Below are 22,382 nucleotides of genomic sequence, written 5' to 3'. Positions count from 1 at the left end.
TCACCCGATTAACCACTTTAAAGGGGCCTATAAAGCAAGGAGCCAGCTTCCTGGATTCCACCCGGAGAGGGAGATCACAGGTGGAAAGCCAAACCCGCTGTCCAGGACGGAAAACCGGAGCCGGACGACGCTTGCGGTTAGCCTGCCGCTGAGCCTTAACCAAGGCCTTCTGCAGCGCCGCCCGCACCCTGTTCCAGGTCCTGCGACAACGAGCCACATGTGCCTGGGCCGACGGCACCTCAGCCTCCTGCTCCTGTTCGGGAAACAAATGAGGTTGAAAACCATATTGACACTGAAAGGGAGACATACCAGTAGAGGAGGAGAGGAGGGTATTATGCGCCTACTCTGCCCAGGCCAACCTCCTACTGCACGTCGCCGGACACCCAGCAACGTGGCACCTCAGGACACCCTCCAGATCCTGGTTGACGCACTCCGTCTGCCCGTTCGACTGTGGATGGAACCCAGACGACAGGCTGATGGAGGCGCCGAGGCCAGAGGCAAACACCTTCCAGAACCTGGAGGTGAACTGAGGACCCCGGTCGGACACAATATCCACTGGAAGCCCATGGACCCGAAAGACGTGCTGCACCACCAGGTCAGCCGTCTCCCGAGCCGAGGGAAGCTTGGGAAGGGGAATGAAGTCGGCCGCCTTGGAGAACCGGTCCACTACCACCAGGATGGCAGTGAACCCATCCGATAGGGGAAGGCCGGAAATAAAATCCAGGGATATGTGCGACCAGGGACGTTTGGGAATAGGAAGCGGTCGGAGGAGACCCGCCGTTGCACGGCGAGAGGTCTTACTGCGCGCGCACACCGGGCAGGCCGCCACAAAGGAGCGTGTATCCCCCCCCTCTGTCGGCCACCAAAACCTCCTACGTATAAACTCCAGGGTTCTGGTGGCCCCAGGGTGGCCGGTGAGAGAGGATGTATGCGCCCACTGCAGCAGGCGCGAGCGTGCAGCCTTGGGTACATACATCCGCCCCGGAGGACCCCCACCGTGTCTGAGCCGATCTTACCACCTTATCTATGCCCCATGACATGGGTGCCAAAATCAAGGCCTGTGGAACAATAGGGTGGGGCTTCTCCTCTCGACCCGGAGGATCAAACTGACGTGACAGGGCGTCAGGTTTGACGTTCTTGGAACCGGGTCGATAGGAGATGGAAAATCTAAATCGAGTGAAGAATAACACCCACCTGGCCTGGCGAGCGTCGAGTGGAACAGGTTAAGGCGTTTAGCCCCTTGGATGTAAGCCAAGTTCTTATGATCAGTCCAAACAATGAAAGGATGTGCCGCCCCCTCTAACCAATGTCTCCATTCCTCCAGTGCCAACTTGATCGCCAACAACTCCCGATTACCCAAGTCGTAGTTACGCTCGGCCGAAGACAACCGGCATGAAAAAAAAGCGCACGGATGCACCTTACCGTCCTTTAAACATCTCTGAGAGATCACCCCTCCCACTGCGGTGTCAGAGGCATCCACCTCCACAATGAACAGAGTCTCTGCATCGTAACGAATCAGTACAGGGGCGGAGGTAAATCGACGTTTGAGGTCACAGAAGGCCGACTCTGCCCTAGGCGACCATTCAAAGCCAGGGAGAGAGGACTTAGTGAGAGCTGTTAAGGGATTGACTAAGGCACTAAAATTGCTAATAAAACGCCTGTAAAAATGTGCAAAGCCCAAAAACCGTTGTAACTCCTTGAGCGACGAAGGCCATGGCTAACCCAAGACTGCACTCACCTTGGCTGGATCCATGCGAAGATCACCCGTCATCAACACAAAGCCCAGGAAGGAAACGGTGTCAGTGGGAAACACACACTTCTCTGCCTTAACAAATAGTTGATGCTTAAGGAGATGTTGAAGCACCTCACGAAGGTGCAGTTGGTGTTGCACCATATCACGAGAAAAAATTAGGATGTCATCTAAGTACACAAACACTGACACCCCAATTAAATCCTGCAGCACGTCGTTGACCAGGGCTTGGAAAACTGCCGGAGCATTAGCTAAACCAAAACGCATGACTAAATACTCATAATCAAGTTTAGAAAAGACCTCTGCCTCCTGTAAGCACTCAAAGGCGGTGTCCATGAGAGGCAAAGGGTAACAGTTCTTGATGGAAACGTCGTTCAACCCCCTATAATCTATGCATGGCCGCTGACTCCCATCCTTCTTAGCAACGAAAAAGAAGCCAGCGCCTGCAGGGGATGTGGACGGTCGGATATGCCCCACGGACAGTGCCTCTCGAATATAAGTGTTCATGGACACTGTCTCAGGGCGAGAGAGAGAAAACATCCGCCCATGGGGTGGAGAAGTACCAGGTAGAAGATTAATGGGGCAGTCGTAAGGTCTATGAGGCGGTAGTGCGTTAGCACGCATTTTACTAAAAACGTCCGCCAGGTCAAAATAGACCGCAAGTACTCCTGCTAAATTGGGGTTGGGAGATAATACAGAATCTGCAACGTTCACCGTCATCCTGGAGAGAGACAAAATAGGGGGGTCGGGGGCGGGTGAACTCTCGCCAGCGTCAGCCTTGACGCCGCTTCCCATGGAGAGTTCACCCGTAGCCCAATTAATATGAGGGTTATGCACAACAAGCCAAGGGTGACCTAACACAATTTCAGAGTGAGGAGACATGACTACATAAAATTGTAAACACTCCCACCCGTTACCTGCCCCCTGAACACGCAGCTGCCCGGTGTGCTGAGTAATAATTCCACTACCAATGGGTTGACCGTCTAACGACCGGACTGGAATAGGTACCTCCATGGTCTCCAAAGGAACCCCCCACTCTAATGCCAAACCCACATGAATTAAGTTGCCCGCTGCTCCTGAATCCACCAAAGCCCTGGTTGTTTTAAGAGAATCCCCCCACCCAACAGTGACATCAAAAAAAGTGCGTGTGTCATCCATGACCGGAGAGAAATGCCCACCTGCTAACACCTTCCCCAGGTCTAGCGGGCCCCTCCGTTTCCCGAGAACCCCCGACAGTTAGAGAAGCGATGCCCTGTGCGGCCGCAGCGAAAGCAGCGCTTCTCGCTGACACGCCTCTGTCTCTCCGCGTCAGCGAGGCTCAGAGCGCCCAGTTGCATCGGCTCGTCACCCAGGTACTCTCTCGTGTGAAGGTATGCAGGTTGTTCGACACCAGAAGAAGGGCGGAAGAGTACCTGTGACAAAGCCTCCCTCTCGCGCTCCCTCTCCCGGTGCCGATTGTCCATCCTTATGGCCAGGTTGATCAGGTGGTCCAGGCGCTCGGGTAGCTCCTGTGTTGATAACTCGTCCTGCATTCGCACTGAGAGCCCCTGCAAAAAGAGGACACAGCAGGGAATCTCTGGCCAGGCCGCCTCTCGATCTACAATACGGAAGTCAATGGTGTAATCTGCCACAGAGCGAATGCCCTGCCGGCAGGACGTAAGTCGACCGCCGGCTTCATAAATGGATATCACCCTGGAGGTATCGAATACGTGGCGTAACTCCAGGGTGAAGGCATCCACACTGCGGCAGATTACTGACCCACTCTCCCATTCTGCTACAGCCCAACTGAGAGCACGGCCTGTGAGGAGGGTGATAATATACTCTACCCGAGACACATCAGTAGGAAAAGTATGAGGTAGTTGAAACACGAGAGCACACTGAGTGACGAACTCACGACACCCTGCTGGAGCCCCTCCATAGCGATCCGGCAGCGGCAGTCGTGGCTCCCGGAATTCCTCACGACCCACAGGATACCTCAGCTCTCCTTCCCCGCCGACCGGTGGGACTCCCGACGCCGAACCCATCGAGGATGCCATCCCAGCGGCTGTAGAGCGGGCTTTGTTAGCCGCAGCTAAAGCTGAAGCAGCTGTCTCCTGCGAGACGACGGACAGGTCTCCCAGTCGACCCAGCTCGACGCCAACAGCCATCTGCCGTTCGAGAAGAACCCTCAGCTGGTCCCGCTGAGCTACCATCTCTTCCTGTATTTCCTCGGTGGAACTCATCTTTGGCTGGAGCTTCTGTTACGATAGCAGGTAGGTGGAAGTTCCAATGGTCGAGGAAAAAGATGGAGAAGTGTTTGCTCTTCAAAACAAAGTGTGTCCTCTTTATTATGAGAACACATGAGCAGTAGTAGGATATGAAGGACGCCAGCGTCAACAGAGAGCAAGACAAAAGAGAATCGGGTCAGCACTCGTTCAGGCAGTTCTGCTCGTAGGTATATCTGAAGCTCCAGCGGGAAACAAGAGAACAGAGTAATCATTATAAGGCCACATTCCTAACATACCAACGTGTCAATTAGTGACATCCAGAATGACAGCCAGTGACAGCTTCCAGATGTGACAGACAATCAGTGCGAGACAGCAAACCAGAAGTGACATACAATTAGTGCCAACCCAACAACAATGTGAAGTACTCCAGACAGACAGTAGGATACCATCCTAAGGTAGGACAGAACCCCGAATGTTACAATAGTGCTAATCAGATGTATGTACAAAGTTGTAGTATTAATATGTACAGTGATATAGGTATAAAGACACTATGGTAGTAAGTCATACTGGCCAGCAGCGTAAGAGTAAGTAAGGGATATGCACAGAACTAAACAACAATAAAATTGAGCTCATGGTTGTGGCACCCAAGGCCATGCTCCGGAAGGTGGGAGATCTCACCCTGGACTAAGACGGCTGCTCCATCTGCCCTTCCCCAAAGGTCCGCAACATGGGCGTCATCCTGGACTCCACCCTTTCCTACCAAGCCCATGTCATTTCTGTCACCAAATCCGCCTTCTATCACCTCAGAAACATCTCCAGACTCCAACCATCACTTTCCTACTCCACAAGACCCTCATCCATGCCTTCGTCACCCCCTGCCAGGGGCAGACCTAGCACATTTGGCGCCCTAGGGCGAGCTTCACCACTGCCCCCCCCCCCCCCCCCCCCCAAAATCAAAACATCTTAACCCTTTCACTGCCGCGCTACCAAACGGTTAACCCTTTTCACTGCGACAATACACTTAAGGTTAACCCTTTCACGACCATCGGTTGTGTGATAGTAAAAGGTTAACTCTCTGTCGTGTGGCAGTGAAAGGGTTAACAGTTATACAGTAAAGTACTGCACCTTTATTTTTTACAAGCAAGAACAAGAGCTAAGAATAAATGTAAAGTGCACACTAAAGAATTAAAACAAACAACTTAGCTAACAATCAATAATAATAATAACAATAACAAACAATAAAATAACGTGCACATTTGCTTTAAAATAAAATTATGTATTGTAAAATATGTTACACATATATAATCAAAATATAATATGCTAAATAAACAAACAAATAAATAAAAATTACAAATTCACTTTGTCTGAAGAACTATTTACATTCCACTCCCTCCCTATCATCACACTTCAAGGTTAGCCTGTAGCTCCTACTGGTTTCCATTTACAGTGCAATCCTTCTGGTCTTCCTCGCTGCAAAGTCATCAATCACATCATCATATGAAATCTGACCACCAACCTCATGGTTAATACTGATTACAGCCAGACCACTGAGGCGTTTTTGAGCCATGGTTGACCTCAGGTATGTTTTCAAGAGTTTTAATTTAGAAAAACTCCTCTCGGCTGAAGCTACTGTTACTGGTAGCGGTGCACTGATCCGCAGAGCAATACACAAGTTGGGATATATTTCTGTGAGCTGCTTTGTGTGTATGAATTTCAACAATTGTCATGCTCTTTGATGGCAAGTCAGGTACATTTTCCAACTCCTGAGCCAGCTCCTTCTCATCCAAATCAGATTGCCCTCCATGGTTTTTAAGGTGTGTACAAGTGCCTCTGCTTGCTTCATCAGCTCTTGGTGTGGCAGGTCTTGGAAGTTGTACAAAATTGCATACCTTTTACCATGGCACGTTTCTCTTCTTCTTCTTTTCTTCTCTTTTTACACTGCGACCCAGATGGCTTTTGTCTCTTCATAGTTCTCTAACATTAGTCTTTCTTTCCTCCACGCTCAATTCTTTTTTTTATCCACTTTTTCTCCTCATTATTCTATTTTTCTCCCATCCCAATTTGGCTGTGCCAATTCTCCCCTCCCCTGTCTTGAACGTTGCTTGCATGTGCCCCCCACTGGCCGATTGTAGGGAGGATAGAAGCCTGTCACATGTCCCCTCCGATACATGTGGAGGCAGCCTGTCACATCTTTTCACCTGCCAGCGCGGACTCTCATTTTGGCGAGGAGTAACGTGTAGGAGGCTCACACTGCCCCCGCCATTTTCCTATCTCTGCTGTGCAGGCGCCCCAACCGACCTGTAGGAGTCGCTGTTTACAACATCCAGATTACCACCCCGACTACCCACCCGCTAACTCTGCCAATTGAGTTAGTATGACGGCCGGCCCAAACCGGAGGCAACGCCGACAGCCGGATTCGAACCCGGTGTATCTTGCGTTGGTGACGAGTGCAATGTCCGCTGCGCCACCCAGCCGCCCTTGACGCTCAATTCTATAAACACTTGACTGATACCCATCAATGCACAGCGCTCTAGCATGTTCTGACTGTAAACACCTAAAGCTGAGGCTCAGACCGACCGACCGTTTTAGATTTTTGGCTCATTTTCCCTTATGTTAGAATTTTTTTTAATGTAAAAATAATGGTTGCAGATATAGAGGGGGGCGCCAAAACTGGGGCAAGCAAAAAAATTATATATATAAAAATAATTGCAACCGCCTATATCGCCTGTAGGAATCTCCGCCCCTGCCTCCTGCCTCGACTACTGCAACGGGGCCCTGTCCGGGGTTCCAAGCAAAACCTTGGACAGGCTCCAGCACAGGGGCGGGGCTAGGGGGTGGCTACTTGGGCTCAAGCCCCGAATGTTTTCTGAAAAGCCCCGAATCTATTTTCAAAAAAAAATATATATATATATATCTTTTTGGACAATTCATCATTGTTACATGAAACTATGTTTGCACCAGATTTAGCAGAAGCTAATTTCCATCTGTGGTCTATCCAGCTGCTAACTGTATTTGAGTGAGTTAAGTCTTGGTGTTATGGTAGACTCAGACCTAAGCTTTAAATCACAATCAACAAGTTGACAAAAACATAATTCTTCGACCTTAGAAACTAAAGTACGGCCATTTATAAATCAAAAGGACGCTGAAAACCAGATCCATGCCTTTATCTCAAGCCGACTCGACTACTGTAATGCACTCCTCACCGGCCTCCCGAAAAAATACGATGATAACTATTTTATTGCAATGCACTATTGCATTATTTTATTCTATTTTACTAACTATTTTATTGCACTGCACTATTTTACTATGTATCAGTGATAATCAAACCGTAAACAAAGACGCATATTAACACTTTCAAGGTGGTGGTATAAGTAAAAAATTGTGGTGTCGAAGTAAAAGAAATCTATCTATCCTATCTGGGCTAAGCCCTGGATCTCCTACAATCCTAAATCCGCCTCTGCTCCAGCATGTTCAAAACTCAGCTGCCAGGGTTCTCACCCACACCAAACCCTGGCAGCACATCACCGTCCCCCACCCTCATCCACCTCCACTGGCCCCACATCAAATCCTGCATCACCTACAAAACCCTCCTGCTCACTTACAAGTCCCTCCATGCTCTGGGACCTCAGTACCTCACTGACCTCCTCCACCCCCACATCAGTCACGGTCCCTGCGATCCTCAGACACTGGTCAGCTCTTCATCCCCCGAACCAGACTGCAGACCTTCGGGGACAGAGTTTTCAGTGTGGCAGCTCCCACCCTCTGGAACTCCCTCCTTGCAGAACTCTGCAACACCCCAACTCTGGACTCCTTAAAAAAAATATCAAAACTCACCTCTTCAACATGGCCTTTGACCCCTAACATCCTACATTGAATGTTGTGTGTCTGCCCACCATGTTTTTTATTGTTGTTTTTTGCCCTATGTAAAGCGACCTTGGGTTTTATGAAAAGCGCTATAGAAGACAAAGTTATTATTATTATTATTATTATTATTATTATTATTATTATTATTATTATTATTATTATTATTATTATTATTATTATTATTATTATTATTATTATTATTATTATTATTATTATTATTATTATTATTATTATTATTATTATTATTATTATAGATATAGTATCTATTTTACAGATATGTAAAAGGTATTATATGCAGGTATGCACAGTTGCGTTGCTGGTAGGGTTAGCTCGCCTAGTGCAGCTTTCAATACACAGTAGCAGGAGTTGGTTGGGCTTGACGTGCCGAGACAGCTTGTACACAACCCTCAGCCTGTCTGGCCTCACGTGGTATGAGGCTGCAATCCATCACCTGGAAGACAATAGGCGTGGGAAGAGGACTAACAAGCCAACTCCAAAAGCCCTCCAGGGGGTTGGGCGAGGGGCTAACATCCCCATCCCGTAAAACACTATATTGTTACAGAAACGCCAACAAGAGATAAACAAGACATCAACACCTTGGCCCAGGGAAGAGAAGGGTCTTCGATAAGAAGGTCTATGACACCATGTGGTGAAAGCCAGAAGTCTCTGGAAGCCACACGGCCGATCACCCTTCTTTCGTTCAGGGCTGCCCATATCGGTACGTGGAACGTGAGAACCATGTATGAGACGGGTAAGACATTTCAAGTAGCAGCAGCGATGAGGAACTATAATCTCACGCTGCTCGGAATAAGTGAGACAAGATGGACACAGTCCGGACAGAAACGACTGGCCTCAGGAGAGTTACTGCTGTACTCCGGACATGAAGAGGACAATGCCTCCCACACCCAAGGAGTAGCACTGATGCTATCTAAAACAGCACAGACAGCGCTCATAGGATGGGAAGCCCATGGTCCAAGGATCATCACTGCATCCTTTCAAACCAAGAAGAAGAGGATCAATATGAACATCATACAGTGCTACGCTCCTACCAATGACAGCGAGGAAGCAGACAAAGACCAGTTCTACAACAGACTGCAGTCCATTATAGAAAAGCACCCAGAGAGAGACATCACAATCCTGATGGGAGACCTTAATGCCAAAATCGGAAGTGACAACAGGGGGTACGAAGATATAATGGGAAGACACGGATTGGGGGCCATGAATGAAAATGGGGAGAGGCTGGCGGACCTGTGCGCTATGAACAACTTGGTCATTGGCGGCAGTGTTTTTCCCCATAAGAACATCCACAAGGCCACTTGGGTATCGCCAGACCACATAACCGAGAACCAGATTGACCACGTCTGTATCAGCAAGAAATTCAGGAGGTCCATGCAGGATATAAGAGTAAAGAGAGGAGCAGATGTGGCTTCAGACCACCACCTTGTCGTAGCCAGCCTGAAGCTGAAGCTGAGAAAGAACTGGATGTCGGCACATACAACACGACACAGGTACAACACAGCTTCCTTGAGAGACGCCAGTAAGCTGGAAGAGTTCAGAGTAACACTCAGCAACAAGTTTCAAGTTTTACAGGAGCTGTTGGAAGAGGACGAGTGCACCCTGGAGAACAGTTGGAAGGAGATAAAATAGGCAGTAACGTCTACCTGCCAGGAAGTTCTTGGCCCCAAGAAGCACCAGCACAAGGAGTGGATCTCAGGGGACAGTCTGCGAAATATCCAAGAGAGGAGGGAGAAGAAGGCGGCAGTGAACAACAGCCGGACAAGAGCAGAGAAGGCCAAGGCACAAGAAAGGTATGCAGAAGGAAACAAGCTAGTAAAGAAGAGCATCAGAGCAGACAAGCGAAGGTATATGGATGACCTGGCAACAGAGGCAGAGCAAGCAGCAAGAGAGGGGAATATGAGAGAACTGTACAACATCACCAAGAAGCTGGCAGGAAAGTACAGCAAACCAGAACGACCTGTGAAGGACAAAGAGGGAAGACCGATAACAACGGGAGAGGAGCAACAGAAGAACAGATGGATGGAGTATTTTGAAGAACTTCTAAACCGGCCAGCACCACAGAACCCACCAGACATCGCACAGGCTGACACAGACCTACCCATAGCATGCAACGCACCAACCAGGGAAGAAATTAGGAAGGCTATCAAGCAGCTGAGGAACGGAAAGGCTGCAGGACCAGACAACATCCCTGCGGAGGCACTGAAGTCAGATATAGAAACCACGGTGAAAATGCTCCACCCACTCTTCATGAAGATATGGGAGGAAGAAGACGTGCCAGGAGATTGGAAAGAGGGCTATCTCATCAAGATCCCAAAGAAAGGTGACCTTAGCAATTGCGCAAATTACAGAGGGATCACACTGCTATCAGTGGCAGGGAAAGTTTTTAACAGAGTCATCTTGAACAAGATGAAGGACCTCATCGATGCACAACTCCGCGATGAGCAAGCTGGTTTCCGCAAAGACCGATCCTGCACAGACCAAATTGCAGTGCTGCGCATCATCGTGGAGCAGTCAATAGAGTGGAACTCGCCCCTGTACATAAACTTTGTGGACTATGAGAAAGCCTTTGACAGCCTAGACAGAGAGACCCTCTGGAAGCTTCTCCGACATTACGGGGTGCTGACCAAGATTGTTTCCATCATCAGGAACTCCTATGAGGGACTGACATGCAAGGTGGTCCATGGAGGGCAGCTCACAGAGGCATTCCAAATGAGGACCGGGGTCAGACAAGGTTGTCTGCTCTCGCCCTTCCTCTTCCTGCTGGCCATTGACTGGATAATGAAGACCTCCACAGCACAGAGAAGGTACGGGATTCAGTGGACACCTTGGACGCAACTGGACGACTTGGACTATGCTGACGATTTGGCACTACTGTCGCACACCCAACAACAGATGCAGGAGAAGACCAACAACGTGGCATCCACTTCCGGGCAAGTGGGACTCAACATCCACAAAGGCAAGACTAAGATCCTCAACACCAATGCAGCAAACAACACCAACGCAATCATGCTGGATGGCGAGGCTTTGGAAGAAGTTGAAGCCTTTACCTACCTTGGCAGTGTTATTGACAAGCAGGGCGGCACAGATGCTGACATTAGAGCACGAATAAGGAAAGCACGTACAGCATTCGTGCAATTACGGAACATCTGGAGCTCAAAAGAACTGACTTCCAACACCAAAGTCAGATTCTTTAACACCAACGTCAAGGCAGTCCTACTATACGGAGCAGAGACGCGGAGAACTACAGCTGCAACCATCAGGAAAGTGCAGGTCTTCATTACCAGCTGCCTGCGGAAGATCATCCACATCCGATGGCCAGACACCATCAGCAACTGCGAACTCTGGCAGAGAACAAACCAGCTGCCCGCAGAAGAAGAAATTAAGAAACGCAGATGGCGCTGGATAGGCCACACCCTGCGAAAGCCCGCAAGTACTATCACCAGACAAGCCCTAACATGGAACCCGCAGGGCAAGCGGAAAAGGGGCCGCCCGAGAAACACCTGGCGCAGAGACCTGGAGGCAGACACCAAGACCATGAAGATGACCTGGAACCAACTGGAGAGAACAGCTCAAGACAGAGATGCTTGGAGATCACTTGTTGCCGGCCTATGCCCCAGAAGGGGTAGCAGGCGTAAGTAAGTAAGTAATGCACAGACAGATGTGGATAGATATATATATGGTAAGAATACATTTATATTTGCGGTATATACAGCATTATTGTACATGCATACAGAGTTATATGGCAGGTGTATAAGTAGTAGGTATATATATAAGGATTATATGCAGGTATATTCAGACAGATATGGATACATATATAAATGGTCTAGTCTTCCTGAAGTCCACGATGAGCTCCTTGGTTTTCTTGGTGTTGAGGGCCAGGTTGTTGTCGGCGCACCACGCCACCAGGTGCTAGACCTCCACCCTGTAGGCCAACTTATTGTTGTTTTGATAAAGCCCATAACCGCTGTGTCGTCTGCAAACTTGAAAAAAGGTGCAGTCGTGGGTAAAGAGGGAGTAGAGAAGGGGGCTCAGCACACAGCCTTGCGGGACACCGGTGTTCATGCATGATGGGGACACCGTACAGCTGCGAGTGCCGTCCTTCGGATGAGACGATAAACCGAGGTCCTGACTGAATTCAGTCATTAAAGAACCCAGGACGCCTATCGTAAAAGAGTAGGGGGTTCCCCGACGTTCCTGGCCAAATTCCCAATCAGGTCTCTGATATCAAAGCCACCTAATCATCCCTTCCCCTTAATTGGCTGATATCAATCCCTGTCTCCTGAGCCGTTCAGCCATTGTGTAGTGTGATGTGTGCCTGGTGCCAGTGTATGGCAGCCATTGTGTAGTGTGATGTGTGCTGGGTGCCAGTGTATGGCAGCCATTGAGCCTGCATAGCCCAAGGTTGGGTGCTACCAGTGGTGGTGAAGGAGGCAATTTCCCTAAAGCGCTTTGAGTCTGAGAAAAGCACTATATAAATGTAATGAATTATTATTATTATTATTATTATTATTATTATTATTATTATTATTATTATTATTATTATTATTATTATTATTATTATTATTATTATTATTATTATTATTATTATTATTATTATTATACACAAGACACTGTAAATAATTTCTGTAAATAATTTACTATTTTATTTTATTTTACCTAATTTTATATTTGATCTTACTACTACTGTTATTATTACCATTCTTGTATTCATTGTTGTTTCTTAATTGTGCACTGTTGAGTCTGAGCTCAAAACACAAAAATGTAATTACCTGCAATGCCCCTGTATTGTTGTGTATTTGACTAATAAAGAACTTGAACTTTCAGGGTGAGTGTGGAGGAGGTGAGATTGTCTATCCTAACAAACTGGGGTATGTTGGTTAGGAAGTCAAGTATCCAGTTGCAGACAGATGGGTTAATGTCGAGGTCCTTGGTTTCCATGAGGTCACCAAGTTTGGAGATGAGCTTGCAGGGGATGATGGTGTTGAATGCTGAGCTGAAGTCGATGAACAGCATTCGCACACATGGGTATTGCTCTCATCCAGGTGGAAGAGGGCGGAGTGTAGCGGTGTCTGAGGAGAAAGCATCTTCTCTGCTCCTGTTCTCATGATAGGCGAATTGGTGTTTACTTTATTACACGCGACTTACAAATTGTGAACAACAAGTCAACAGGAGGGGTACATTAATCTCTGGCAGCTAAGGGTCAGTGGCACTGTTTATCAAATAGTGTTGAACACACAGAGTGCGTAGTAGTATATATATATTAGCATGATGTAGTTCAAGTTCAAGTTTCAAGTTTCTTCATTAGTTGTCTTACAAAAATACAGAATACTTTTATATGAAATGCTTTTTCCTGTTCTGCTCCTGAGAGTGTGCTAGATACAAAAATAAAATAGATAAGTAAAAAATAGAAGTCAAAAGTACGTAACAAGTGTAAACAAAAGTGTTCAAAACAAAAGTGTTCAATATACATAAAATTATACAATATACAATACAGAGTAGAAAAAAATTTGTAACTGAGTTACAATACAATATAAAGTACAATGCAGAAATCGGATGAGGTACAACTTAGGTAGTATTAAGTATAGTAGCATATTAGTATGTATGAATGAATGAAAACTTTATTCAGCAGATTGCAGAATGGGTACAATACTACGGAAGCGTATTGCTGCCACACCAGAAAAAAAAAATCCGTATCACGTTATAACATAAAGGTTTCACGTTATAACATAAAGGTTTCACATTATAACATAAAGGTGTCACGTTATAACATAAAGGTTTCACGTTTATGTTATAACGTGAAACCTTTATGTTATAATGTGAAACCTTTATGTTATAACGTGAAACCTTTATGTTATAACGTGATACGGATATATTTTCTTTGTTTCTGGTGTGGCAGCAATGTGAAACCTTTATGTTATAACATGAAACCTTTATGTTATAACGTGAAACCTTTATGTTATAATGTGAAACCTTTATGTTATAACATGAAACCTTTATGTTATAACGTGAAACCTTTTATGTTATAACGTGATAAGAAGTTATCATCACGTTATAACGTAAAACGTTTTATGTTAAAACAAGAAGTTATCACGTTATACGTGAAACCTTTATGTTATAACAAGAAGTTATCACGTTATAACAAGAAGTTATCACGTTATAACAAGAAGTTATCACGTTATAACGTGAAACCTTTATGTTATAAGTTGATACAGATTTTTTTTTCTGGTGTGGCAGCAATACGCCAATACAATACAGTATGGCTCAATACACACAATTTTTAAGGGGATGCAGACCAGAGAAAGATGTTTGTCTTGTTTACATCAGGGTCCCCCATTTTCAATTCATAGTGGTAGTAGTAAAAAGATAGTAAGGTAGTAAAAAGACAGTAAGAAGTCAATCTGACCAATTGAAGCATTCCTAAATATTTTAGAATATTCCTAAATTCCTTCATTTATTTTCACAAAATCCCAAATCTCGCGAGTTCTTCATAATATGTTACCTGTTACCCCATCTAGTGGTGGGTCAGGGTTTAGCGTTTAAAAAAAATCCACCAACATTGTCCCTCGTCAGTACCCTTAGAACACGGACACATAGGGTGTGACGTCATCGTCTACATTATACAGAGGGAGCTGTCACTTCCAGCATCATCATCACCACCAGAGCTATTCATACTGTAACTTCACTCATCATCATATCAGATCAGATCTACTGGCTGCATACAATCCAGATCTAGCAGCAGCAGGTAATTGAATATTATACTTATAGCTACAGTGTTGCTTTTAATGTGTTTTTTTGGTGATTATTATTATTAGTCAGTCAGTGGCCGCTTGCCGCTAGAGAGCTCAGCTGTTAGGCCCGTCAGTGCCATTCAAGATGAAGATTAGCATGCTGCTAACTGAGATAGCTATGTGTTGGGTGTACGGTATAGTTGATCATCAGATGATCCGCAAATCGATACATGCTGATCGATAGCTGCTGTATGAAGTATGCATGCAGTTTATGAGGGATATTATTAGCCACAACGCTACAGTAGCTACAGTAAGTTACATAAACGTCAGCCGGTGTGCAGTCAGTCAGTCGACAATGCAGTTCTGCAGCTCCATCTAGAAGTCAAATCAATTCCCTTTTGATTGCTTTTATTTATTTAGTCAACATATGTCACGTCAACCAAATCTGAGTTTACCCAGCAGAGCAGAAACCGAAAAGGCATAACGGATGTTATGACCAAAATGGGCTACAAATATAGCCTATGCACCATGGGGACACTTTGTTATGACTAGTTAATAACAGATCAATAGAGTAGTAAGATCTTATTTGAATGTTACTATTCCTATTCCTAGTAGCATCAACAGTGCTAGTACAGTGTCCTCCCCCTCAAATGTATATCGTTTCTGTTAGGATCTCTGGTAAACAGTACTGTATATTTGTCTATCATAAATGTAACAGTACTGTATATCTCATGTATGTGTCGTAAATGTCATGATATATAATATCTGTATGTTGTGTATGTCATAAATGTCATTATGAATTGAAAATGGGGGACCCTGGTGTAAACAAGACAAACGTCTTTCTCTGGTCTGCATCCCCTTAACAATGTATTGAGCCGTACTGTATTGTACCCATTCTGCAATCTGTTAATAACGTTTTCAATCAATCAATCAATCAATCACTTATTAATATTTGTATCTGAGATCTACATTATCCTAATAGTTCTACTACCTAGCATATAATTCTTCTGGAAAATGCTCCACCTCACTCTTTCACGCTAAAGGCATGACATTTCTCAAGAGACGAGATAAAGAGAACATTGTTGTCAACAGTTCTCTTGTGTTCACACATGCTCCCAATGTGACGGGGCCCAGGGCTAACACCGTCTTGGAGGCCCCTTCATCATCACCAATAATAGTGTTGTCAGACCTCAGCGGGGATCCGTTTGCTTTCACACAAATCGAATCTACTGTATAATAGTGCAGTGTTTTTTCTGCCCTTCCTTTTCTTGTTTTTTTTCTTTATGGTTGTGCAACCAGGGTTTCATGCCCCCCCCCCCCCCCCATCCTATAGAATATAATAGAATAGAATAGAATAGAATAGAATATAAATACTTTATTCATCCAGAGGGAAATTTGGCCCTACAAATCGCTCACAGTAAACAGTAAACATTAAAGGTAGTCAAAAACAAAGTCACAAATAAGAATAAAAATAAGCCTAAGAATAAAATAAGCCTAAGAATAAAATATGGTCCGGGATATACAGTATATACATCTACTACTGTATAATTATACAATGCACAGAGAATATAAATCGGACACAACAAGATATCCTGACTTTTATTTACCTATATCATTACTAAATAGGGACCCCAAATCTTTCTGGACACATGTAAGCTGTTGTTAATTTAGTGTATAAGTTGCTCAAAAGAGGCTAATCTAGCAAGCTCATCGTTCCACTCTCTGAAGCAGATTTTCTCAGTTGATTTCCAATGCCTCAGTACTATCCTATATCCTGATATTTTTGATGGAGTCCAGTAACTCCTATTTATTATTTTGAATCTAATTAGACGTGTCTGCAATGTGTCTCGGGCTACAGAGTACCATGACTGTACTGTTGTTTTCCAGACCTCCCCAGGTACAATCATTTTCCCATGTTATCCTGGCACCCTTGTAATTCGGGATTTGGTGTCACTGTTTCCTAAGCATGTCATAGAACCTAGACCTAGACGTTCCCCCTGGACGCTTCCCATTAATTCTCCATAACGCCTGAATATATAGTAATAGCAATATTTTTCATCCTCTTCGCTCCTTATTTGTAAACATTTCCAAAAATCTGTCCTGGGTAAGTTATATTTAGACACTAGCTGCTCAAAGGAAAGTAGATGTATACCATCAAACAAGTCTTCTACTAACATTACCCCTGCACGTCTTCCCACATTACAGACTTTTTACCAATTTTAAATGATTTATTATACCATATTGAAGATCCTTTTTGTATAGTAGGGGTCCATGCTAAATATCTGGTGAGCCCTTTTCCAACTCTCTCTAGCAAATGTCCGTACTGGGTCTCTATGAGGAACATCCCCTCTCATCTGGGATAGGAAGGCTTGCACTGATAATGGTTCCACCAGCTCTTTCTCTATTGCTACCCAAGCAGGAGCCCGGATCTCAGATAGGTTAACCTTGGACAGTTGGCTTAGTGAAGAGGCATAATGGTACCAGTCTATTCGTGGGCATCGCAAACCACCTCCCTCGACTGATGCATATAATTTTGTTTAGTTGAAAGAGGGTTTCTTAGCAGGAAGCAGCTCAAGGCCCCATTAAACCTGGTTAGAAGAGGAGGAGGGAGGGCGGTCAGGTGGCGTAGCAGAGATTGCGTTCGTCACCAACACCGGAGACGCTGGATTCGCCTGTTCGAATCCAGCTCACAGCTCCGGCGTTGTCACCAGCTTGGCTGGCCGTTCACACTAATACAATTGGCTGTATTAGAGGGTGGGAAAGCTGGCGGGGTGGGTCCGGGTCGTTGTAAACAGCGACTCCTACAGTTCGGTCGGGGCGCCTGCTCAGCGCGGATAGAATCTAAGGGGGATAGTGTGATCCTTCCACACATTACACCCTCTCAGTGAGAGTCCGCGCTGCCAGGTGAAAAGAAGCGGTTGTTTGGCTAGACGTGTGTCGGAGGAAGCACGTGATATAGCCTCCACTCTCCCAGACCGACTGTGGGGGGTAAGTGCGCAGCACCCAGGAAGGGGATTGGGAATTGGCATAACGACTAACATTGGGATGGGAGAAAATCGGAGGAAAAAGGAGGGGGAAAAAGATCAAAAAAGAAGAAAAAAAAAGAAGAAGAGGAGGAGGGAATTCCAAAGGCAGCATGTATGTTACATAATTAATCTGGGGTACTACCATCTTATCCCATCAACGACAGACTAAGTTTCGACCAGTTCAATAGATTTTTTTTTTTTTTTTTTTGGATAAGTGGTAATAAATTCACCGGAATTATATCCTTCAATCCTGGAGTAATTGTAACACCCAAGTAGACCAAACCAGATGGGAGCCATTTAAATCTCCAATTCTTGTGGATATCCGGGGGGCACAATCTAGACAACGGCATTGCCTCTGACTCATTCCAATTAATCTTGTAGCCTGATATACGTGAAAAGGAGTCAATCACAGATAGAATCTCTTGTACGAACAATGTTGTTTTAAAAGTAAAAGTCCAGGAGGATGGTAAGATCCTGCTTAGGGGTCTCAAGGGGGCGTCAGGAGGACCTGTCAGTTTTCTGCTGATCTATAAATAGGTTTTAAAGGAACACACGCTGACATTATAGGAAATGCACTTACCTTCTTCTCCACAGTCGGACAAGAAGATGGATACAAATCTCCTCTCTGTGCGTTCAATTGAAAGCTATCTGGCTGCAAGCTAGCCTAGCTTAGCACAAATGAATGGAAGCTGATATGGATCAAATAGCTTAGCTGTTGGCCAAAAACACCTCTCCTGGAGTTTTAAGCTAGGCTAGCTGATCCGTTTCCGCTTCCATTTGTTTGTGCTAAGCTAGCTTTCTACCGAACGCACAGAGAGGAAATTGGTGTATATATATATACGCCCATAATGTTGGCGTGTTCCTTTAAATAGATGCCTGAAGCAGTGACATTAGACCAACTTCCAGCTTCCTCTGATCTCTCCTTTGTGAACATCTACCCCTCTCTGTGTCTTCCCCCCTCCCTCTCTCCTCCAGCATGTCTGACAAGAATGAGCGGAAACTCGAGTTGGAGAGGAAGAGGCTACGGGTTGCCCAGATGCGAGAGGAGAAGAAGAGAAAAGAGGACGAGAAAGTCCAGAAAGTGAGTAGAATGAGATGCCAGATTAAATACTCCAGATATCACAGTTTTATTTCACTTCTCACCCAAGAGCTGCCACGCCCTCTTATCAAGAGCTGCCACTCTCTTATCAAGAGCTGCCACCCTCTTATCAAGAGCTGCCACCCTCTTATCAAGAGCTGCCACTCTCTTATCAAGAGCTGCCACTCTCTTATCAAGAGCTGCCACCCTCTTATCAAGAGCTTCCACCCTCTTATCAAGAGCTGCCACCCTCTTATCAAGAGCTGCCACTCTCTTATCAAGAGCTGCCACTCTCTTATCAAGAGCTGCCACCCTCTTATCAAGAGCTGCCACACTCTTATCAAGAGCTGCCACCCTCTTATCAAGAGCTGCCACTCTCTTATCAAGAGCTGCCCCCCTTATCAAGAGCTGCCACCCTCTTATCAAGAGCTGCCACCCTCTTATCAAGAGCTGCCACACTCTTATCAAGAGCTGCCCCCCTTATCAAGAGCTGCCACCCTCTTATCAAGAGCTGCCACCCTCTTATCAAGAGCTGCCACGCTCTTATCAAGAGCTGCCACGCTCTTATCAAGAGCTGCCACCCTCTTATCAAGAGCTGCCACGCTCTTATCAAGAGCTGCCACTCTCTTATCAAGAGCTGCCACGCTCTTATCAAGAGCTGCCACTCTCTTATCAAGAGCTGCCACGCTCTTATCAAGAGCTGCTACTCTCTTATCAAGAGCTGCCACCCTCTTATCAAGAGCTGCCACCCTTATCAATAGCTGCCACCCTCTTATCAAGAGCTGCCACCCTCTTATCAAGAGCTGCCACTCTCTTATCAAGAGCTGCCACTCTCTTATCAAGAGCTGCCACCCTCTTATCAAGAGCTGCCACCCTCTTATCAAGAGCTGCCACTCTCTTATCAAGAGCTGCCACTCTCTTATCAAGAGCTGCCACTCTCTTATCAAGAGCTGCCACCCTTATCAAGAGCTGCCACTCTCTTATCAAGAGCTGCCACCCTCTTATCAAGAGCTGCCACCCTCTTATCAATCTCTTTCTCACCATCCAATATCCCCCACTTTGTAGAAATTATATATGATGATATATGATATATATTATGATGATATATGATCACAGACTGAGAGTGAGTTCTCTCTGCTGTGTAGGGGGATCCTAAGCAGGCAGGAGAGGGGGGAGGGTCAGCCAGCAATGAGGAGACAGACCTGGAGAAGAAGAGGAGAGATGCAGAGGTTCTGCTCCAGAGCATGGGCATCACCCCAGACACACCCAACGGTAAGAGATACACTTACACACACACAACGGTAGGAGATACACTTACACACACACACAACGGTAGGAGATACACTTACACACACAATGGCAAGGAGATACACTTACACATCCACACTCATCCAATGGTAAGTGATACACATACACAGAGAGAGATTGCCCCAGACTGCCTTCTAGCTCTACTCGGCTGTTCAGCTAACACTGCGGAAGTATACCTTACAATGAGCAGGAGGCCCTGATGTTTGGTATGGCTGTGGCCAAAATAATTATCCTTAAGGAATGGAAAGACACGTCGTCTCCAAGTTTTAAAAGATGGCTCACTGAGATGGTCTCCTCTCTGCAGCTGGAAAGCATCCGTCACAGTAGGTCCGAGACCTCGAACAAATTTAATATGATATGGGGTCCCTTTTTGGAATGCTTAGCTAGAACATAAGTGCTTCTCAATGTCCTCCCGTGTATTTTTTGTAAAATATATATATATTATAATATATGGATATATGTCCGAAAATCAGCCCCTTGCGTCCTTAGTGTACATACTGTGTGTGTTTTCTTTTAATTTATTTTTAATTTCCTTATGTGTTTGTGATTTGTCTTGATGTGTGTTTGTGAAACTATAAAAGCTGAAAAAAAGAGATACACTTACAGTACACACACACTAGGGCTGAACAATATTGATTTCATATTGATATTGCAGTGTGAAAGAATGCAATATCCATATCACAGAGATTGCATTATTACCTTAAAAAAATTATATATATATATATATATATATATATATATATATATATATATATATATATATATATATATATATATATATATATATATATATATATATATATATATACTGTATATACATTCAATCTTTATTTCGATAATTGATGATAATAAATATTTCACTTCATTAGCAGAAATATTATAAAATCATTAAGTCTGCTATAAGCTATTCTCCCTCTCTCGTGTGTGAGTGTTGTTTGTGTGCGTGTGTGTGTGTGTGTGTGTGTGTGTGTAATTTATTATAGGCTACTCTTTTTGACATGGATTATGCTAATTCGCTTTAACAATCCTGATTCCTGAGTTTATTTTATTCAAAAGGAAGATTTTGTATATCATATCTTTTTTATAATCTTATCTCCTGTGCTGGCACAAGCACTACCATAGCGTGAAGTGGAGCGATAACCGATAACACATAATAGATATATTGACACATGGAGATATCAGATATACTAAAAAGCTGTTTATAATTTGTGGCCGGTATAAATCTCTCTGGCTGGTAGTCTTTTAAATCTAAAGCCCAAAAGTTAATTTTGTTCCCTGTTTTTCAGCATTTAGCTAACAGGCATAGATACATTGTATGTAATGATACACAATGTCATGTTATATGTTATATTATTATTTCAAGATAATAACGTAGCTATAATGAGTCAATAGATAAAAAGTAGGGATGTTCGATATTGGCTTTTTTACCGATATCTGATATACCGATATTGTCCAACTCTTAATTTCCGATACCGATATCAACCGAATAATTTCAGGTAACATTACATATCTCTTGTCGTGGAATTAACACAACATTATGCATACTTTTGACAATAAATAAAATAAGAATTTGTTCTTACTTGCTTGCCTGGGTAAATAAAGGTTAGATTAAAAATTTAAAAAAACAATACCGATAATTTCCGATATTACATTTTAATGCCAATATCGGCAGATAATATCAGTAGGCCGATAATATCGGACATCCCTAATAAAAAGCAGTAATGGCATGTAGGTTACTCACCCTACTCATGTACAGTAGGCCTCCACACTACACAGCATTTACAGACATAAATAAACTAAGGCTGTCAAATATATCGCGTTAACTCCCGATTCTATTAATGCCACTAATTTTTTTAACTCAAGATTAACTAAAAAAAAAAAAAAAAAAAAAAAATTATTTTACTAGACTTCACTCAGGTGTATTATTGATGCTCTCATTGATACTATGTTTGTTTCTGAAGTGTGTGTGTGTGTGTGTGTGTGTGTGTATGTGTGTGTGTGTGTGTGTGTGTGTGTGTGTGTGTGTGTGTGTGAGATATAGAGAGAGAGGGGGGTGAGAGAGATGAGGAAGGGGCAAAAGAGAAAAAGAGCTGGGAGAGTGTGTGTGTGAGGGAGAGAGGGGGGTGTGTGATTAATCAGCCCTTGTGTGTGTGAATGTAACAAGTTCCTAACGTTTTCTTTCCCCTATTATTTCATGCACACTTTATTCATTGTTTTAAATTATTATTTTCTTTTAAGTTATTTTGTGCATCACTCTGTTTTGAATTTGATGCAAATTTGCAATGCATGAGGGTCATCCGTTTGTGTTAAATGGCTGCACAAAGCAAGCATTTGTTGACTCGCATGTTGATAAGAGTATTAAAACTTGGAACTTGAAAAAGATCTGTTTAAGGTAAAAAAAAA

General features: G+C 44.5%; 1 protein-coding gene across 1 annotated transcript in view; it reads left to right on the top strand.

The window, feature by feature from the left end:
- The first annotated feature begins 14,457 nt into the window (after positions 1-14,457).
- LOC311226279 (cytoplasmic dynein 1 intermediate chain 2-like) overlaps positions 14,458-22,382 on the top strand; it is a 42,593-nt gene continuing 34,668 nt past the window's right edge. Inside the window, exons 1-3 of the mRNA XM_084311682.1 lie at positions 14,458-14,581; positions 18,569-18,674; positions 19,817-19,943. Coding sequence (XP_084167808.1) covers positions 18,570-18,674; positions 19,817-19,943 — 232 coding nt within the window. The 5' untranslated portion in view covers positions 14,458-14,581; position 18,569. The remainder of the gene's footprint in view (positions 14,582-18,568; positions 18,675-19,816; positions 19,944-22,382) is intronic.

The sequence above is a fragment of the Notolepis coatsorum genome (genome assembly GCF_963971535.1).
Source record: "Notolepis coatsorum genome assembly, chromosome: 4".
Lineage (NCBI taxonomy): Eukaryota > Metazoa > Chordata > Actinopteri > Aulopiformes > Paralepididae > Notolepis > Notolepis coatsorum.
Note: the sequence above shows the minus strand (reverse complement) of the source record. Positions and strands in the feature narration are given on the sequence as shown.